Source organism: Podarcis liolepis (assembly GCF_965112155.1).
Source record: "Podarcis liolepis genome assembly, chromosome: 8".
In the NCBI taxonomy this organism is placed as follows: Eukaryota; Metazoa; Chordata; class Lepidosauria; order Squamata; family Lacertidae; genus Podarcis; species Podarcis liolepis.
In genome coordinates this window covers 8,082,375-8,100,340 of record NC_139560.1, presented here as the reverse complement: position 1 = coordinate 8,100,340, position 17,966 = coordinate 8,082,375, and the positions used below count along the sequence as shown (strand labels likewise).

General features: G+C 43.3%; 1 protein-coding gene across 1 annotated transcript in view; it reads right to left on the bottom strand.

The window, feature by feature from the left end:
* Positions 1-17,966, bottom strand: part of COL22A1 (collagen type XXII alpha 1 chain) — a 185,145-nt gene that overhangs the window by 72,834 nt on the left and 94,345 nt on the right. Inside the window, exons 13-22 of the mRNA XM_083516504.1 lie at positions 15,069-15,122; positions 13,527-13,580; positions 12,462-12,515; positions 10,654-10,707; positions 9,925-9,969; positions 8,063-8,116; positions 4,823-4,876; positions 4,101-4,136; positions 3,567-3,596; positions 1,090-1,143 (exon numbers count right to left, since the gene is read on the bottom strand). Of these exons, the coding sequence (XP_083372630.1) occupies positions 1,090-1,143; positions 3,567-3,596; positions 4,101-4,136; positions 4,823-4,876; positions 8,063-8,116; positions 9,925-9,969; positions 10,654-10,707; positions 12,462-12,515; positions 13,527-13,580; positions 15,069-15,122 (489 nt within the window). The remainder of the gene's footprint in view (positions 1-1,089; positions 1,144-3,566; positions 3,597-4,100; positions 4,137-4,822; positions 4,877-8,062; positions 8,117-9,924; positions 9,970-10,653; positions 10,708-12,461; positions 12,516-13,526; positions 13,581-15,068; positions 15,123-17,966) is intronic.

Below are 17,966 nucleotides of genomic sequence, written 5' to 3'. Positions count from 1 at the left end.
GAAAAATGCATCAGCAAATTACCAGTTTCCACATTCAACATGTGCTCATTGTGCTTCCCTTCCACCTCCTTTTTATTCAGTTTTTTTAAATTGATTTTCCAAATTTATAAACAAACAAACACACATAAATCCTAACTGTAATTATTCCACTATTATTAACATTGTTAGGTGACTTCCTCAAATCCCCCTGGCTGAATTTCACTGTATATCATTGTAACAGTTTTCCAAAACTAATTTCTCATAAAATTTACTTAGTCAATTAACTTCTTTCTTACTTTCCATATAAACATTAAACATATTATTATATAAAATCACATGTCTAAATCCTAAGCCAATCTGGTATTTGCAAGTATTGCTATTTAAATTATCTTAACATATTTAATTAAATATTCTTTAAATTTCATCCATTCTTCCTGGTACTCCTCCTTCTGGTCACGGACTCTTCCGGTCAGGTCAGCTAGCTCCCAAAAGACCATCATCTTCATCTGCCATTTCTCTACTGTTGGGACTTCTTGTGTTTTCCATTCCCTTCCACCTCCTTTTACTGGTGTTAGTGATCTGCAAGGTATCTCGGGAACTGGTGTCACAATTTTGGAACATGGCTTGGTTCTTCTAGTTCATATATTTAGCTTTGTCTGTTGTCCTCTGTCCCTGAAGGCAAGGAAAACTGCCTCTGTGCAGATGCAGAGATTTTCCCTGCACTGAATCTCAGGTTAGAGTTCTGAAGCATGCATTCCAAGTGGGCTGAAAGTCAAAGGAGCTTATCTTCCTTTGAAATTTAAGTACAATTTCCATGTTCCTGGAGTCTTTTGTATTGGTTGCATGGGCTTGTCTGGAATTTCGGATCTTTGCATCTGAAGCAAGAACCATGCTGCAGGGTCAACAAACATCTCACATTAACGATATCGCCATCTTATCCAGGGCTTGTCCATGGTTTGGACCAAAGACCTCTCACACCCTAGTTTGAGAATCAAACCAACAAACCAGACCTGAGCATATTCAGGACTCAGCATAATCCATCACTGCACAAGACATTTAAAAATACGAACAAATGAGCAACTCAGAGTGGGAAGGTTGCAAATTACTTACTGGGATACCTGGAGTTCCAGGAGGGCCTATTGAACCTCGTGGGCCAGGGGCTCCCTGTAAACAAATCAAAATTAGAAGGTTAAAAAATTACTTTATGTTGCATCTAAAATGAATTCTTTCAGCAGTGTATCGTATTGATCTGAGCAAGGGAATTGAGGAAGCTCAACTGTGGACAGCTGCCTACATTTAAAAACTTATTGCAAAAAGTTATAAAGATGCCAAACTACAGATAGCTATAAAAAATAAAAAATAATAATAACAAGAACATAGTTTGTCTCTAAGGTGCTACTGGACATTAGTTTTTAATTTTTATATATATTTCAACTGCGTCAGACCAACACGGCTACCTACCTGAAGAAGAAGAAGAGGAGGAGGAGGAGAAGAAGAGTTTGGATTTGATATCCCACTTTATCACTACCCGAAGGAGTCTCGAAGCGGCTAACAGTCTCCTTTCCCTTCCTCCCCCACAACAAACATTCTGTGAGGTGAGTGAGGCTGAGAGACTTCAAAGCATTGTGACTAGCCCAAAGTCACCCAGCAGCTGCATGTGGAGGAGCAGGGAATCAAACCTGGTTCACCAGATTACTAGTCTACCGCTCTTAACCACTACACCACACTGGATACAGATAGATATGTACAAGATGTATCTCCCTGCCCCCCTTTGCATCCTCTCCTGTACTCCTTTTCCTTTATCAATCCTCTTATCAATTTATGAGTTTAAATCTACATGTGAAGTCTACTTGATGCAAACATGCATTTCAGTGTTTTGGAGGCTGTTCCATAGGAACAGATTATCTGCCTTTGGAGATTTGCCAAAACCCGAGGCTAAGCAAACATGAAGACTTTCCGTTCCTTCCATCTCAGCTGCTTGTGATGGTGCATGGAATAATTGGTTCACTGGATGGGGCAGAGCTGTTGGGCTGCCTTCCTGACAGGTAGGTGGCATTTGCTTACCAGGAAGGAGAAGGGGAGGGACTAAGCGATGGGGAGGTTGTTGCGGTGCAAACACACTGACAGAGCCTATATGGCACTGCTGGTGGTGCATTTAGCCTATGTCAACCTTCCAGACACCTCCTCCTTTCCCTCTCCCTCCTGGAAAGCAGCAGTGACCCACTTGCCACAGGAAGCTAGCCTAGTGGCTCACCCCTACCTCTGAATGGCAGCTCCATCATCCCTGACCATTGGCTGTGATGACTGGGGCTGATGAGAATTGGAGCCTGACCACAAGTGGAGGACCACAGTTTCCTCATTCCTGTGCTAAAGCCGTACTAAGAGATTTGTATGCTGGAAAGTAGTTGTTTGTTTAAACAAAGGGGTGACTCTCCATAATTTAAATTGGTCACGTTTCTGAAAAGTTGCTAAGGAATGGTGGACCAGCATCTGTTTCTCTCACATTTGAAGGTATTTTAATATTTTGTTTAAAGCTGCCCAGAGATGGGCGGGATATAAATAAATTGTTGTTGCTATTCTTCTTCTTCTTCTTCTTCTTCTTCTTCTTCTTCTTCTTCTTCTTATTATTATTATTATTATTATTATTATCATCATCATCATCATAACATACAATCTGATCCTAGAAGTGTCTTAAAGGTAAAGGACCCCTGTCAGTTAAGTCCAGTTGTGAACGACTCTGGGGTTGTGGCGCTCATCTTGCTTTACTGGCCGAGGGAGCCAACGTTTGTCTGCAGACAGTTTTTCCGGGTCATGTGGCCAGCATGACTAAGCTGCTTCTGATGAAACCAGAGCAGTGCAGCGTTTAGCTTCCCGCCAGAGCAGTACCTATTTATCTACTTGCACTTTGACGTCCTTTCGAACTGCTAGGTTGGTAGGAGCTGGGGTCAAGCAACGGGAGCTCACCCCGCCGCGGGGATTCGAACCACCAACCTTCTGATCGGCAAGCCCAAGGGGCTCAGTGGTTTAGACCACAGCGCCACCTGCCTCCCTTAGAAGGGTCTTACTTCCAGGTAAACCTGCCAAAGATTTCACCCACTATACTATTTTTCAGAGTACACCTTTATTGGCTTTGCTGGCTCTGAATGGCTGTAGGTCAAAAAAAGAGGGAACAGAAGAATATAAACTTTGTAGCAACAATTGAAACCGACTCCAGTGCATCGACAGCAAACCTCACTGAAGAGTGTCTCCTCCTCCACTCTCTGCTCTCCTCGGGTAATGAAAACAGACAAAGCAATTTCGTTTCGGAGTTTTCGTGAACTAGCAACAACTGTGTGGGCTGGATGACTGCAACCCTTGGATAAAAGCTATTAGGGGGAAGATAAACAACTTGCCGGTATCTCCTATGATTCAAAATAAAGTTTATTCAGAGTGGAAAGGGTTCTGAACCACTGAGCCCAGATTTATTGGTTCTGCGGTTTGGGTTGACTTTATCATACTGACTTAGTCAGCACGATCATGCTTGGAAATTGGGATTTCTGGTTATTATTATTTTATTGACAGTGCAAAAATATTTAGAAAGACCTTACCTGCTCTCCTTTCAGACCTTCCATCTGTACCTGAAACAGAAGAAGATAAATATGTAGCACAAGGAGTCTGGGTTTCTGCCCTACTCTCTATCCCACAGGTGGGGAAACTTAGCTGAGCTCTGCACCCCCCCCCCCGAGATCTAGCTGGATGGAGTTATGCAGCCAAGCAGGCAACGAAAAGTGTAAAAACTCTGCTGCAGTAAGATCATTGGAATGTAAGTCAACAGAGTACTGCAAAAATTACCTCACTCCCCAAGGGCTCTCTGTATTTCCTTCCACCATCCAATCTGAAAATTTCACAGCAGGCAAGGATCTCATGCCTCTCTCCACAAAATTCTTCAGTATGGCATGTCCTTCACATTTCAACTTCAGGAAAATTGTTCACCAACTATTCTATGAGAAAGCATTTCTAAGATCTGCTCAGGCATTAATGCCCAATATTTATTAGCCTTTCTCGAGATCCTGAGCACCCATTCACAAGAACTTGTTTTGTCAACTGCCACAAAACATAGATCAAATGTTAGCAGCTCTTACCACTGAGCCAGGCTTCCCTGGAGGTCCTATTTCACCCTAGATGAGAAAGCAAATGAGAGGGGGGGGGAACAATCCAGTTAAGTTTACAAAGTTAAGACGCTGGCAAAGCTTTGTTTGATCTTCATCGAGCATTTGCTCTGATTTGATTGTAGGGCAGTTTACACATCCTCCTATTATACATTAATTACCGTATTTTTTGTATTACCGTATAAGACACCCCCATGTATATTTTGTGGTTTTATATCTTGATTTTATTCTGTGAACTGCCCTGAGACCCCCAGGAATATAAATTCAATAAATATTATTGTTATTATTACGATTACTATTATTGTTACCTTTTCCTTTCTTCTTTCTTTCTGTTAGATTTGAAAATAGGAAATGGGGAGGGGGAGCATCTGATATATCATCAAAATTCTGATGTGCCATTCTGCAGCCTGTGAGGCTGTCAGGCCAGTTCCTGACATTTCTTGAGCATAACGTAAGTTGGCATGTAAACAGCAGAGCCTTGTACAACCTGGCCAACTGATTTACATGGGACAGGGAAAGTGAGTAGGAATTGGGTATGGCCAGGGCTGCATCAGGATTATAACATTGGGAATATAGTGAAATCCATCTTGAAGACAGGAGTTCTGAGTTTGTCCTACATTACGTCACAGGAATGTGATATGTGATATGTAAGCAAGCACATCTCAGAGGCAAGATTTACACAGACAACACCTCACCTTCTCTCCTCTGGGTCCCATGAGACCAGGTTGGCCTGGACTCCCCTGGATGCCCTGAAATCGAATGAGGCAACACTCAAAAGGTATTCGGATTCATGAAGAAGAAGAAGAAGAAGAAGAGTTTGGATTTGATATCCCACTTTATCACTACCCGAAGGAGTCTCAAAGCGGCTAACATTCTCCTTTCCCTTCCTCTACCACAACAAACACTCTGTGAGGTGAGTGAGGCTGAGAGACTTCAGAGGAGTGTGACTGACCCAAGGTCACCCAGCAGCTGCATGTGGAGGAGCGGGGAAGCGAACCCCGTTCACCAGATTACGATTCTACCGCTCTTAACCACTACACCACACTGGCATGTGTTCCAAGCCAAAGTTTTTAGTGAATTTGTGATTCCAGGGATTGAATCTGGGATCCACTGAACCATGAATCACTTTAAGTTAACACACTGCCACAATAATACACATGTTCATGCAGAAGTAAGTCCCAGCAAACATAATGGAACTTCGCGCCAGGTAACTATTTATAGGGCAGCAGATCTACTGTAATATAAAGGTATTGATCAAATGGAGTAAATACACACATTTTAAATATTTGGGGAGCAATACGATGTGCCATGAAAGACCTAAGGCAGAAATTAAGAGGGGAAAGGATATGAAACACAAGTTGACAGTTTACCATTGGAAAATGAACCTAATTTACAACACACACACACACATGGCAAGCATAGCTCTGTATGAATGCAACATATGAAGGATATGAAAAAAAGGAGGAGCAAAGAACTTGAAATACAGTGCTGGAGAAAGATGCATCAATGGAGTTTAAGGAGAAGGAAGATAAACAGAAATCATGGAGCAGCTGGCACATGGGTAGGCAAACTAAGGCCCGGGGGCCAGATCCGGCCCAATAGCCTTCTAAATCTGGCCCACGGACAGTCCAGGAATCAGTGTATTTTTACATGAGTAGAATGTGTGCTTTTATTTAAAATGCATCTCTGGGTTATTTGCGGGGCATAGAAATTCGTTCTCCCCCACCAATAAATAAATAAATAAATAAATATATAGTCCGGCCCCCCACGAGGTTTGAGGGACAGTGGGCCAGTCCCTTGCTGAAAAAGTTTGCTGACCCCTGAGCTGGAATGTTGAGCAGGGGCAGAGAGCCATCCTTCCAAAGGCAGTATCCTTGCCATTTGCCTGGAAAATGTGATGGTGCAGCAAGGGAGTGGCAATGCCAGGTGTCAGACGGACTCTACCCAAGTGTGCTCTGACCTTGCTGGCAAAGCCACTTCCGCCTTAGGGACGAGGTGGGGTTGCGGGCTTCACGGCCCCTCCACGTGCTCAGGGGGTGGGAGGCCAGCCCCTGCACGGTTGGGGGATTCCCGCCTGCGTCACCTCCTGGCCGGCCAATCGGGTCGTTCCAGGGGTGTGGCCTGCCCCTTAAAGGCAGGACACAGCTGGGGATCTCCCTCTTTGTGTGCTTGCCAGCTGCTCCGGTCCCGTCCCCCGCCCTATAAGGTTTTCGTTCCTTGACCTTGCTATGGACCTCGGTTGGTTGCCATTGAGGGGCCTGGTAGGAATTTTTCCACTTGGTAAATTGGCACCTGCCACTTGGTTTTCACCTACCTCGTAGCAAACTGTCACAACTTTCAGGGTATTGGCGGTTAGGCATTGGAATAGTTCTGTAGATGGAAAGAGGGGAGGTAGCGCCATCACCTGCCCCGCACATTGAAGGGTAGTCCGTTAAAGGATTCTGGGGGGCATGGCCCTGTCCGAAGCCTAGGAAGGTTAGGGTCTAAGGCACGTTCCCGATCGGTGACCCTGGGGGAGTTCCTAGTTGACGTGCATCAGCAGGACTCCCCCTACTGGTGGTTAACCCTTCCTGGACTTCAAGCAGATGTGCTGGAGTCAGATATAGTCAATTAGGACCAATGCCTAAGCCAATACCGCTCATCACCTGTAACCAATAAAGTTGTGGCCTTTTTTTAGCCCATTAACTTTAATAATTGTGTCATGTGTCATTATTTCTACCTGGGGGAGTTGGGAACTTGCCACGCAACAATCACCACACAATCCAGGTAATTGGCAGCAAAGCCACTGTTGGGAGGGTACTTTTTGCCACCGACCCCCCCATGCCAGCTGCTTCTGGAGAGAATTATTGGTTATGGTTAGAGGCAGAATCCGAGACCAGGGAGAAGAGTCGGTGAAAGACGATTGGAAGAAATTCAAAGACTATTTACAGAAATATTGTAAAATTAATGAATGTTAGAATGATGTTGGATAGAAATTAAGTGGTTTCCAGCTGTAATGCTTTAAGAGACATGAAAAAAAAGGTTTATAAATGGGTAAAAGCTTAATGGCAAGGATTTGCAGAACTAACAAATTGAAGTGGAATACAAAAAAGGGAGGTATGAGGAGGTCTGGGGAAATAAGTGTAAGAAAAATATGCAACGGAAAATTAAGGCGTTTTTAACTGTTTTTATTTTGTATTTTTTCTTGTATTTTTTCATTTTTATTGTAATATCTTAAAAACTTTAATAAATATCATATAAAAAATATTGGTTATGGTTAGAAATGGACAGGATCCAGTTCTGACACAAATGTAGAATCTAGGCCCATATAGAAAAATGCTGTAATTTTTCCCCGTTTTTTGTTTATAAATTTTTTTTTTGGGGGGGGGGATATACATAATGAATTTGCCATAAGCTCACCATCGCCATCTAGTGCCCCATTTGCATAATGCACATAAAACACACTTAAAATGTTATATTTGCAGCTGTATAACTGAGTCCTAAAGGTGCCGAAGAGGTTACACAGAAGGATAGAGCATATAATTATGGTAGCATATACTTTCCAATATTTTGTAAAAATAAGGGACTACTCCATGGTATAATTGAGGCTAGCCTGCAATGAAGAAGAGCTAACAAACAGAGAAACTGAAATATAAAACAAACTTAAATTGGGGGGGAGGAGGATATATTTGGAGATGTGAAAAATATGTGCACAAATAGAAACAGGAGTGGAGGGTTTTCAAATACATATCTAGAAACAGATACCTGGTCTGTTATTTATTTAGTTGGGATAAGTGTAAACATTTACAGGATTGCACTGTGATGCAGACAGAAAATAGAGTAGGGGGGCTACATTTTGGGGGGGGTGAGCGGATGATTTCAAGATGCAAGTTCTTCTCTAAATTCACAACTAATTCTAGAAAATGGTTTCGTACCACTTTGAATTGTCCACATACCTGCTTCCCATCCACACCAGGCTTTCCGGGGAAACCATCGAGACCTGGTTCTCCCTAAGCAAAGAAATAGGAATGAAGACTTGAGCGTTGGACATACATCCTGGGCCATCACATCAGTTCTGAACCTGAGAGCATTTCCACCCTGGATCTTGGCTATGCTGCAGCGACAGAGCTAGAACCACAAGTCTTTAGTCCAGTCAGGTTTATGTGGCTTGAGGAACCAATACTAACGTGCTTGGTTCTATGTAAGTTGCATTTCAGTCTGTGCAACATGCCTTTATGAATAGTGACATCAGATTCCTGCAGCCTCGTCTCAACTCTGGCCTGTCTTTGACTATATCACTTCCTCTTTGGTTCTCATCTACCCATCCTTGGAGGATAATAATAATAATAATAATAATAATAATAATAATAATAATAATAATTTATACCCTGTCCATCTGGCTGGGTTTCACCAGCCACTTTGGGTGGCTCCCAACAGAATATTATTAATAATAATAAAGCGATAAAACATCAAACATTAAAAACTTCCCTAAACAGGGCTGCCTTCAGATGTCTTTTAAAGATAGGATAGCTACTTATTTCCTTCACATCTGAAGGGAGGGTGTTCCACAGGGTGGGTGCCACTACCGAGAAGGCCCTCTGCCTGGTTCCCTGTAACCTCACTCCTTGCAGTGAGGGAACCAGCAGAAGGCCCTCAGAGCTGGACCTCAGTGTATCCAACAACCTGGTCATGATGAGAGCTTAGGATGTAGCAGATCTCCAACTCTGCTGGCTGATGCCTGAAACAGCCTGGACCAGTCTGTGATAAGTCCCCTACCCATACTCAGCCAGTGATACACCGGCATAACTTGGGTTGGCCCAACCATGAGGTGGGGTGAAGATCTTGAGGTGGTGCCCCTCCAGATGCCCAACACCTCACCACTGGCAGAGAAGTGGTGCTGATTTCTGGCAAGATCTCTCACACAGCATGAGAGATCTAGCTGGAGATCAGCGAGATCTCACCAATAATCAGCACCAGTGCCAGCGGTGCTTCTCCAGCGGTGGCAACAGGGTGGGCAGTGCAGGAGGTGGCAAAAGGGGACTCACCATCACTTTTCTGAGGGCATGGTAGGGGTGGGAACCCAAGCCAATTCAGCTTGGTCACATGGCCTAGCAAACCAGTGTAGAACCCTAGTTGAAAGGCTTGGTTTCCCCTTTTCAAGCTTTGACAAAGTAGCAGTATTTGTTCTACTGCTTAATTATGTTTTGATCTGGTATAACTTTACGGTGGCTTAACTTACACTGGCTTGCTTTATGCCCTCTTTTTGTGCATAGGATTGCCATACCCTTCAACATTTATCCAATGAAAATAGGGACATTCCATTCCATAATAGTAATTTTACCAATTACACCCCACATATCTTACTGGGTTGCCCCAGCCACTCTGGGCAACTTCTAACACGTATAAAAACATAATAAAATATTACCCTTTTTTAAAAAATCTCCCCTATACTGAATTGCCTCCAGATGGCTTGGGGTTCGGATAACTCCATGCCCTCCAACACTTCTCCATGAAAATAGGGACACCCTAAGGAAAAGTGGGGCATTCTAGGATCAAATCGGAAACTGGGATGGCTTATCTAAATCAGGGACATCCCTAGATGATAGGGACACTAGGAAGGTCTGGATTGCTCTCTCAGATCTAGCAATCTAACGAGTAACCTTTTTTGCATTTAGAGGCCCCTTATAATCTGAAGCCCTAAACTGTGCTTACATTTACCCTCGATTTCCCAGTTCTTTCTTGCATTCATTTTTGAGGAAGAATGTTCAACACTTCCACTCAGATTGTTGACAAGTTATCTGACGCACACGATCCATACCTTGTCTCCCCGGGGTCCCTTTTCACCTCTTTCTCCCTGCAGGCCCTGAAAAAGTGGGGAAGAAAAAAGATTTTGTAACGTTCCCTCCACTACCCAGATGACGTTCCCTCCACTACTTGGATGAGTCACCGATGTGCTAGCAATTTGTACCCAGTGACTCATTACGGGCTGCAGCTCCTGTGCCAAGGAAATGCTGATTTAGTGCTCTGCCTACTAAGCAGTTGTCTATAATATACCAATAATGTTATTCCCACAAACCGCCTTTGCATATGCTAATTGGCCTTGGACTTGGAGTACTCAATGAGCTGATCAGCCATCCATTGGGATTGTTGAGCTGTTCTGAGACCTAAAAGGAATGATTGCAAAGTCTTTATAACCAAGATAATGAGGACGGGGAAAACTGAATGACCTTCTCCAGTGAAATGTGCATCTGTAGCTGAAGGAAAGCAAGGGAAGCTTTCAACAAGTGAACGGTGAACTTTTAACTGGTGGAAAGTATTGCTAAAGATAAAATAACCAAGCGTATAACTAAGCATTGCCGAAGCAGAGCTATCTATGTGCAGAAATGTTGACAACTGTCCTTTTGTACTGGCAAGGCCACATTTGAGTATCAGGCAACCATTTACCACATGAATGGATTTTACAAATCACGCCGAACACTCATAGGATGTTGGCTTATTTATGGAACATTGGGCAGGTTAAGTATTAAATAATAAAATCACAACTTACTGGTGCTCCAACGTATCCTTGGCGTCCTGGGGGGCCTGGCTGACCATCTGTCCCCTGATGAGAAATATATAGAAAGAAACAAAGATCAGGACTGTTGCAGAATAAATCTAAGGCAACCTGCGTACTGGTGAAAATAATGAATTTGCATCATCTTCTCTGACTGTGATCACAGTAGTCAAACTTATTAGAAGGGCAATTCCATAATCCAGTGAGCAAAAGCATCTCTCTGCTGTTCCTGGGGAAAAAACCAACCTGCCTGAATCTTAAAACAGACTGGAGAGGAAGGATGGGAATTGACATTGATGAATCCCACATCTTCAGAATACATCTCTGGATCATCACCTAACACGTAAGGGTCAGTTCACATAATAGTGGAGTACTGCCTTCTTTATCCTTGTGAATGTATCCTTCGTTGTGGCAACCACATGTCCAAATTTTAAGCTTGAAATAGCCATTTACACAGGTAAAACTACACACTGAGCAGAGTACGCCAGCCTTCTGGGCCAGTAGACATACTGAGACTGTGTCATGGGCGCCAGTCAAAAACTGGCTGCTGTGGGGGATGTCACAAAATGAATTTTGTGGGGGCATGGCATAACCTGCCATGGGGACCTGACGTTGTTGAGACTTTGAGTTTGTGCAGCTTTGGGAGTAGACAATTAGTGGGTTGGCAACAAGCCAAGTTAAACAGAGTATGTGAGAGAGTCTGCTTGGAGACAGGGAAGCCTAGCAACAGGTGGTGATTGGCTAAGTTCTTCCTTATAAGCAGTATGACACAGCAGTTTGTTGTTGGAGTGTTGAGTTTGGAATAGGAGTTTGAATCTTGTCTGTGTATATAGTAACCTGTACAAAGCTGCGCTTTACTCTGCTGTATATAATAAAACTAACTAAAAATCAAGTTACTTGTCAGCAAGTTCTGTTCCTGTTTGTCATCCTGGAATTCACTGATTTGACAGCTGGTAGCAAGAGTTATGGTTGAGGCCCATCAACAGACATAGCACAAAATGGTTGTCATTGGGGGGATGAGTAGAAAAAGAGACAAAAGCACAGAATGGGGTGGGTATGTCTGTCATTAAAGAGGTGGGCACAAACATCAATCACTACCACACTCATTCGTGGAGAGAAACCCTTTGCACCTCTCCTCTGTTCAGGAGGGTGAGTGTTCCTGGCATCCAATGAAATGTGGGCATGCTTAAGGTGAGACCAAGCTAGTGCAAACAGAAACTGAACAGGAAGAGCAAACAGTAACAACAACAACAACAACAACAACAACTTTCTTTGTACCTCAACCATCTGACTGGGTTGCCCCAGACACTCTGGGTAGCTTCCAACATATATAAAAACATAAAACAGTACACCTTAAAAAGCTTCCCTATACAGGGATGCCATCAGATGTCTTCTAAAGGTTATATAGTTACTCAGTTCCTTGACATCTGATGGGACAGGAACAGCACTTTATGTACCAACACATAGAATGCTGGGTAAGGGGTGAGCTTGGGGAGGGTTAGAAAGTTAGGTTAAGGAAAAGGATGAGATGAGATGAGGAATTGCCTTTGAGTTTTGTATGCAGGTAAGATCTCTCCCTCCCCCCCATTAAAAGTCTGTATACATAATGGAAATTAGGAAGGGAAAAGACAATTGTGGGTGTGGGTGAGAGAAGCCCAACTGGAAGTGTGGTACTTGTTCTTTTGCAGAAGTTGGAAGACACCCTAAGTATAAGGGTGGGCTCTCATAACGAATCATTCAATCAATCATTTGTAAAGGTGCCCTTAATTTCATTCATGATCCTCTTTGATCCCTCTGCTCACCTTCAATCCTGGTGGTCCGGGGAGGCCAACTGCTCCAGGAAGTCCAGGTTCTCCCTCAAAAGAGAAAGCATAGCATGTTTGTTGCAAAAAACTACACATTTTATAAATTGTTGAATGCTGAAAGCAAAGCATGAGGATTTAATATTTACTGAAACTGGAATGTGGTTCATCTACTCAGGTCTCCTGCCTCTGACTTGCAAGCTCTCCAATGATCTGAGATCTATTTCCAATCCTTGATGCGACAAGATCCTTTGATTTAGTGATAAGGAACCTCAAGCATAGAGCCAAATGCACCCCTCTGAGTCCCTTCATATGGCCAGACTACATCCCCCCCACTGCCCTTCCATTGCACCCTCCTTTAATCTTTTTGCCTAGCTTGAATGTGACCTTGATCTATTGCACTGTTTCTCAAACTTGGGTCTCTAGCTGTTTTTGGACTACAACTTCCATCATTCCTAGTTAGCAATACCAGTGGTCAGGGGTGTTGGGAATTGTAGTCCAAAAACATCTGGAGATCCAAGTTTGAGAAGCACTGATCTATTGCTTGCTTGCCTGGATGATGATGAAGTGTGTTTGTGTGTGGAGAGAGAGAGAAAGAGAGAGAGAGAGAGAGAGAGACTAGCCTACTGTTCAAAAGTAAAAATCACATTTGTTGCTCCAGTTACAACGTACGTAGATGCCATCTGAGCTTAAGTCCCTCAAATTGTTGGTTGCCAAACTTGTGCCTGGAGTGAAATAAACACCTGAGCTTTCCATAGTTGATTCCCCCACCTCCCACAACACACTTTGTTAAGTCTCCAGTATTTCTAACAACCCTCTAATGAACATCAACACACATTCTTCCTTGGAGCATCCAAGAGCAGTTAATCCACATGACGTCTGTCTGCTGCCTTGGCTCAAAGAGAGGCCTGCTGAGGTTATTAACCTGCTGTCATTTGTTTCGGATGCATTCAAAATGGCAACACTAATTCCCAAGACATGCTCCACTCAATGCACATTGATTTGTAGCATCTGGCTTATGATATAAAGAAAAGGAGATTACAAGAGAGGAAGAGAAAAGCTTACAGACTCTCCTTTGGCACCATCTCTCCCTGGGATGCCAGGTGCGCCGAGGGAGCCCTGAAATAATAAGAATTAACATAAATGCATTAATGGGCAAGCATCATCAGCATCAAATTAGCACCAGCTGAAAGCAGAAGCACATGAATAATGTGCATTGGCAGGTCTAATCATTTGCACCACAAGTGAAATTAATGCGAGGTCTCAGAGGGGACTCGTTGCCCAACCCCAACCCCCAAACCAAATTTCTGGTATTAAGCACTGTATTTATTAACAGCTAAGTGTCTGCCAGAGTGACAAGGGGGTGCTGTCCCAGTGGCCTGGATAGACAAGAGACACCCTCCCTTTTCTGTCTCATCCACAGCCAAGTCTAGACAAAACCACATCATATTGGACTGTTGCACTCTAGATTCCAGGTGGCAAATTGAATTGCAGAGGAGTAGGAGAACGCCACTCTTCATTCCTGAACAAGAGGACATGAGACCCACAAACTGCTATTGCTCCTCTCCAAATTACTCTCGTCTAACTGGCTGTGCAATAAACTATATTGTTAGTTTATTGCAGGTTTGCCTGATGAGCAAGCTGAAATAAACCAGCAGTATAGTATACAAACAGCTACGATATTTAGGACATGTTGGAAGAAAGCTGAGTTGAAGCCCTTCTGCCTACAGCCTCAGAAGAGAAACTTCTGGCAACAAAGCTGTTATATTAAATAGCTATTTGGAAAAATTAAGATGCATGGGCAGTGGTGATATGCACCATAATTGGCTGTGTCCATGTGACGCCTCATTAAGAACTTTCAATTTGGACTATGTGGTTATGTTAGCTGCTTAAGTTAGGAAGCGTATTTAGAAATGTTGCATCCATAGCATATAATTCACATTACAAAAAAATAACAATCATCTTCCACCAGTTATTGCAATATTGGATGAGGCTGGGGAAGATATGTTTGAGTGGAGTGGAAAGGTCATTTTTCTTTATGACATGTTCAGTGCTAGAAGCTTCAAAATACGTCCTCTGAATTTGCAGAAGGGCAATGCAATGATTACTGCAAAATTTATTTATGGGGGCATGGCTGAAACTTAAGTTCTTTTGTCACTTTGTACTGCATTGGACCATCTGTAATTTGCCAAGCAAGAAACTGCTTGGAAAGCTGTTAACTTAGGTCAGGGGAGTCAATAAGAATGATAAAATTCAGGGTTTAATTTCCATTACATTTGTAGGGGCCAGATTCATTGCCCAGGTGCAGAAAGTCTGGAAAGGTCTCCTGGAGGTTCAAGGGATAGATGCCAAGTTGATGATGTGTACTAGGATTCACTGTTGTTGCTTTGCATTGTGCTTTGTGCCATGTTATTTGTGGTGTTTTAGGGATTGTTGTGCTGCTAAAATCTGTGTGGCTGACCATTAAGCTGAACAGCGGAAGATCTTTAGGAAAAGTCCTTCACAAAGTCCAACTTTTATTAGTTCACATGTATCAGTCCACCACTTGTGTAGCTGGAAATTCCTGGCAGATATTTCATTCTCTCCCTGTTTTGAATAGATTGTTACCTTTTCTCCTCTTTCGCCCATCAGCCCAGGTAATCCTTGGGCTCCTCTGTCACCCTAGAATGATAAAATGCAGTGGGTTAAAAAGGCTTCATAATAAAAGTAAAACACAATCCTAAAATTCACTGAAGGGATGAGCTAGTTGAAACCCACAAGCAGTGTTTGGAGTGGACTGTTTTAAAGCTTGGAATCTACAAATTGGGATAGCATTGTGGAAGGAAAGCTGCAAACCTCCGGGTAGTGAATTTTATGCTGTATACCGAATTTTGCACTTATGAACCAAAGAGGATACCGTGAACCAAGAGCATTCAGACCAAGAGCATTTCTCTCACATCCCTTTCTGATGAACCTACCCCGACTACCAGGATCCCAATTTGCATGAAGACCCTCACACTATTTACTTTAAAAAGAAAGTCATTCTCACAACTGCTAATTACATAAATAGTGTCAAGTCCGCCACTCTGTAACAAACCCATTATGTGGTCCACATAGGTGATTTCATCCTTTAAGAGAAGCATGAAAAGCACAGGATGTCTTGGGAACGAAGGAAGAGTCAGTTACTGAGTGACAGAGCACTCTGGCAAAGGAGACCTCCCAGGAGTTCTCAGATAACACAGCTTTGTTATTGAGGCCATTAAAGGCTACAGGAAGGTAATTGCTCTCGCTTATGGTTGCCAGCTTCAGCATCAGGGAAAGTCTCTTGGGCCTTTCAGAGCTGAGCCAAAGTGAGAGTTTTGGCAGGGGCTCCGAGCAGCATGATAGAAGAAGTCATTGCACCTGTTAATCTTCTCCCTTCAATACTGTCTCTCCACTCGAAATCAAGGTGCAAGACCTATCCTTTTGCAAAACATCAGTAGCTTTCTCCCACGTCAACTGTTGCTTGAAGCCATTCACTTCTGGAGTAGCTTCTGTTCCTCTTCACTTTGTCCCCTGGCTGAGAAGAAAATTGTAGCCTACCCCGTTTTCCTTGGCAGAGCATTTGAAGAGGCATTCTACTAAATTATCTGTTTGACCTAGGAGGACAGAAGACGTTGCACTCTAACCTGAATCATTCACATTCTTCCCTCTGCACAGAATCACCTGACGACCTAAGCTACCCTCCTGTTCACATGAGGAAGAAAAGTTCATTCCAGTGCAGAAATAGGTCTCTACTGTGTGGCAATACACCAGCCATACTGAAATCATAGGTAGAACTCTGCTTGATCAGACCAGGGGCCCAGCTATTCCAGCATCCGATTCTCAATGTGACCAAAGAGATGCCAATGGGAAGCCCAAAAGCTGAATCTGAACACTCTCCCCACATGATTTACAGCAACCAATATTCAAAGGCATCCTGAGTTCAGCAATGGAGATAGAACTTAGCCATTGTGTTTAATAGCCATTGATGGCTTTACCTTCTATAAATGTGTCCAATGCTCTTTTAATGCCTTCTAATTTGGCGGCCATCAGTGCATCACATGTGAATGAATTCCATACCTTACCTATGCCAGGTGTTCACAACTTCTGGACCATCAAGCTCAACCAATATACTCTCAATATACTGAGGGTCACAAGAGTCAAGATAAATTTCTTGCTTTGCTGTGCGGGGCCCACAAATATGGAGTCACAATACACAAGGAGCAGGTTATGCTCAACCCAATGGGTCACAAGTTATTAAAGCATTGTGTTCCAATATTTCCCCAAACGTTCCCCCCCTCTATTTGTCCCCTCTCTCTTTTGCCCTCTTAAGTTTGTCTTCTTTAACTATGTTAATGACCAAAACCAAGACCTCCATATACCAACCACTGAATAGTCTCAGTGGAGAGGTTGCGTTAAGTAATATGTTTGAATGTCAAATACCTAAGCGTATGTCTAGATACAATGGATAAAACAATCACCATTAGCTGTACTGCCGTATAAGCATTTTTAATGGCAATTGAGTTTGTATTTGTTTTGTTTTTTTTAAAAAAAACAAATAAATTTGTTTTAAACATGTTATTAATGTGTATTCAGAGCTCAGCTGCTCTAGAAGTTAAATCTCAGAGTGGACTGTGACTGCATCATCTCAAAAGTCAATGCTTGAACACCTACAATAAGTCACCATGTAGCACCATTGTTAATGGGCTTTCCATTGGCATGCAGTTGGCCACTGTGAGAACAGGACTAGATGGGCATTTGGGTCTGATCCAGGAGGGGTTTTCTTACACACTTATGCACAGTTGGTCATTAATAATAATGATAATAATTGTTGTTATTATTATTATTATACCACGTACATCCAGCCACTCTGGGCGGCTTCCAACAAAATATTAAAATACACTGGTCTGTTAAACATTAAAAGCTTCCCTAAACAGGGCTGCCTTCAGATGACTTCTAAAGGTCTGACAATTGTTTTTCTCTGAAATCTGGTGGGAAAACGTTCCATGAGGTGAGTGCCACCGCTGAGAAGGCCCTCTGCCTGGTTCCCTGTAACTTGGCTTCTCGCAGCAAGGGAACCACCAGAAGGCCCTCAGCACTGGACCTCAGCGTCCGGGCAGAATGATGGGGGTGGAGATGCTCCTTCAGGTATACTGGATCGAGGCCATATAGGGCTTTAAAGGTCAGCACCAACACTTTGCATTGTGCTCAGAAACGTACTGGGAGCCAATGTAGATCTTTCAAGACCAGTGTTGTGTGGTCTTCGCAGCCGCTCCCAGTCAGTCACCAGTCTAGCTGCTGCATTTTGGCTTAGTTGTAGTTTCCGGGTCACCTTCAAAGGTATCCCCACGTAGAGCGCGTTGCAGTAGTCTAAGCGAGAGAGAACTAGAGCATGCACCACTCTGGCGAGACAGTCCACGGGCAGGTAGGGTCTCAGCCTGCGTACCAGATGGAGCTGGTAAACAGCTGCCCTGGACACAGAATTGACCCTTGCCTCCGTGGACA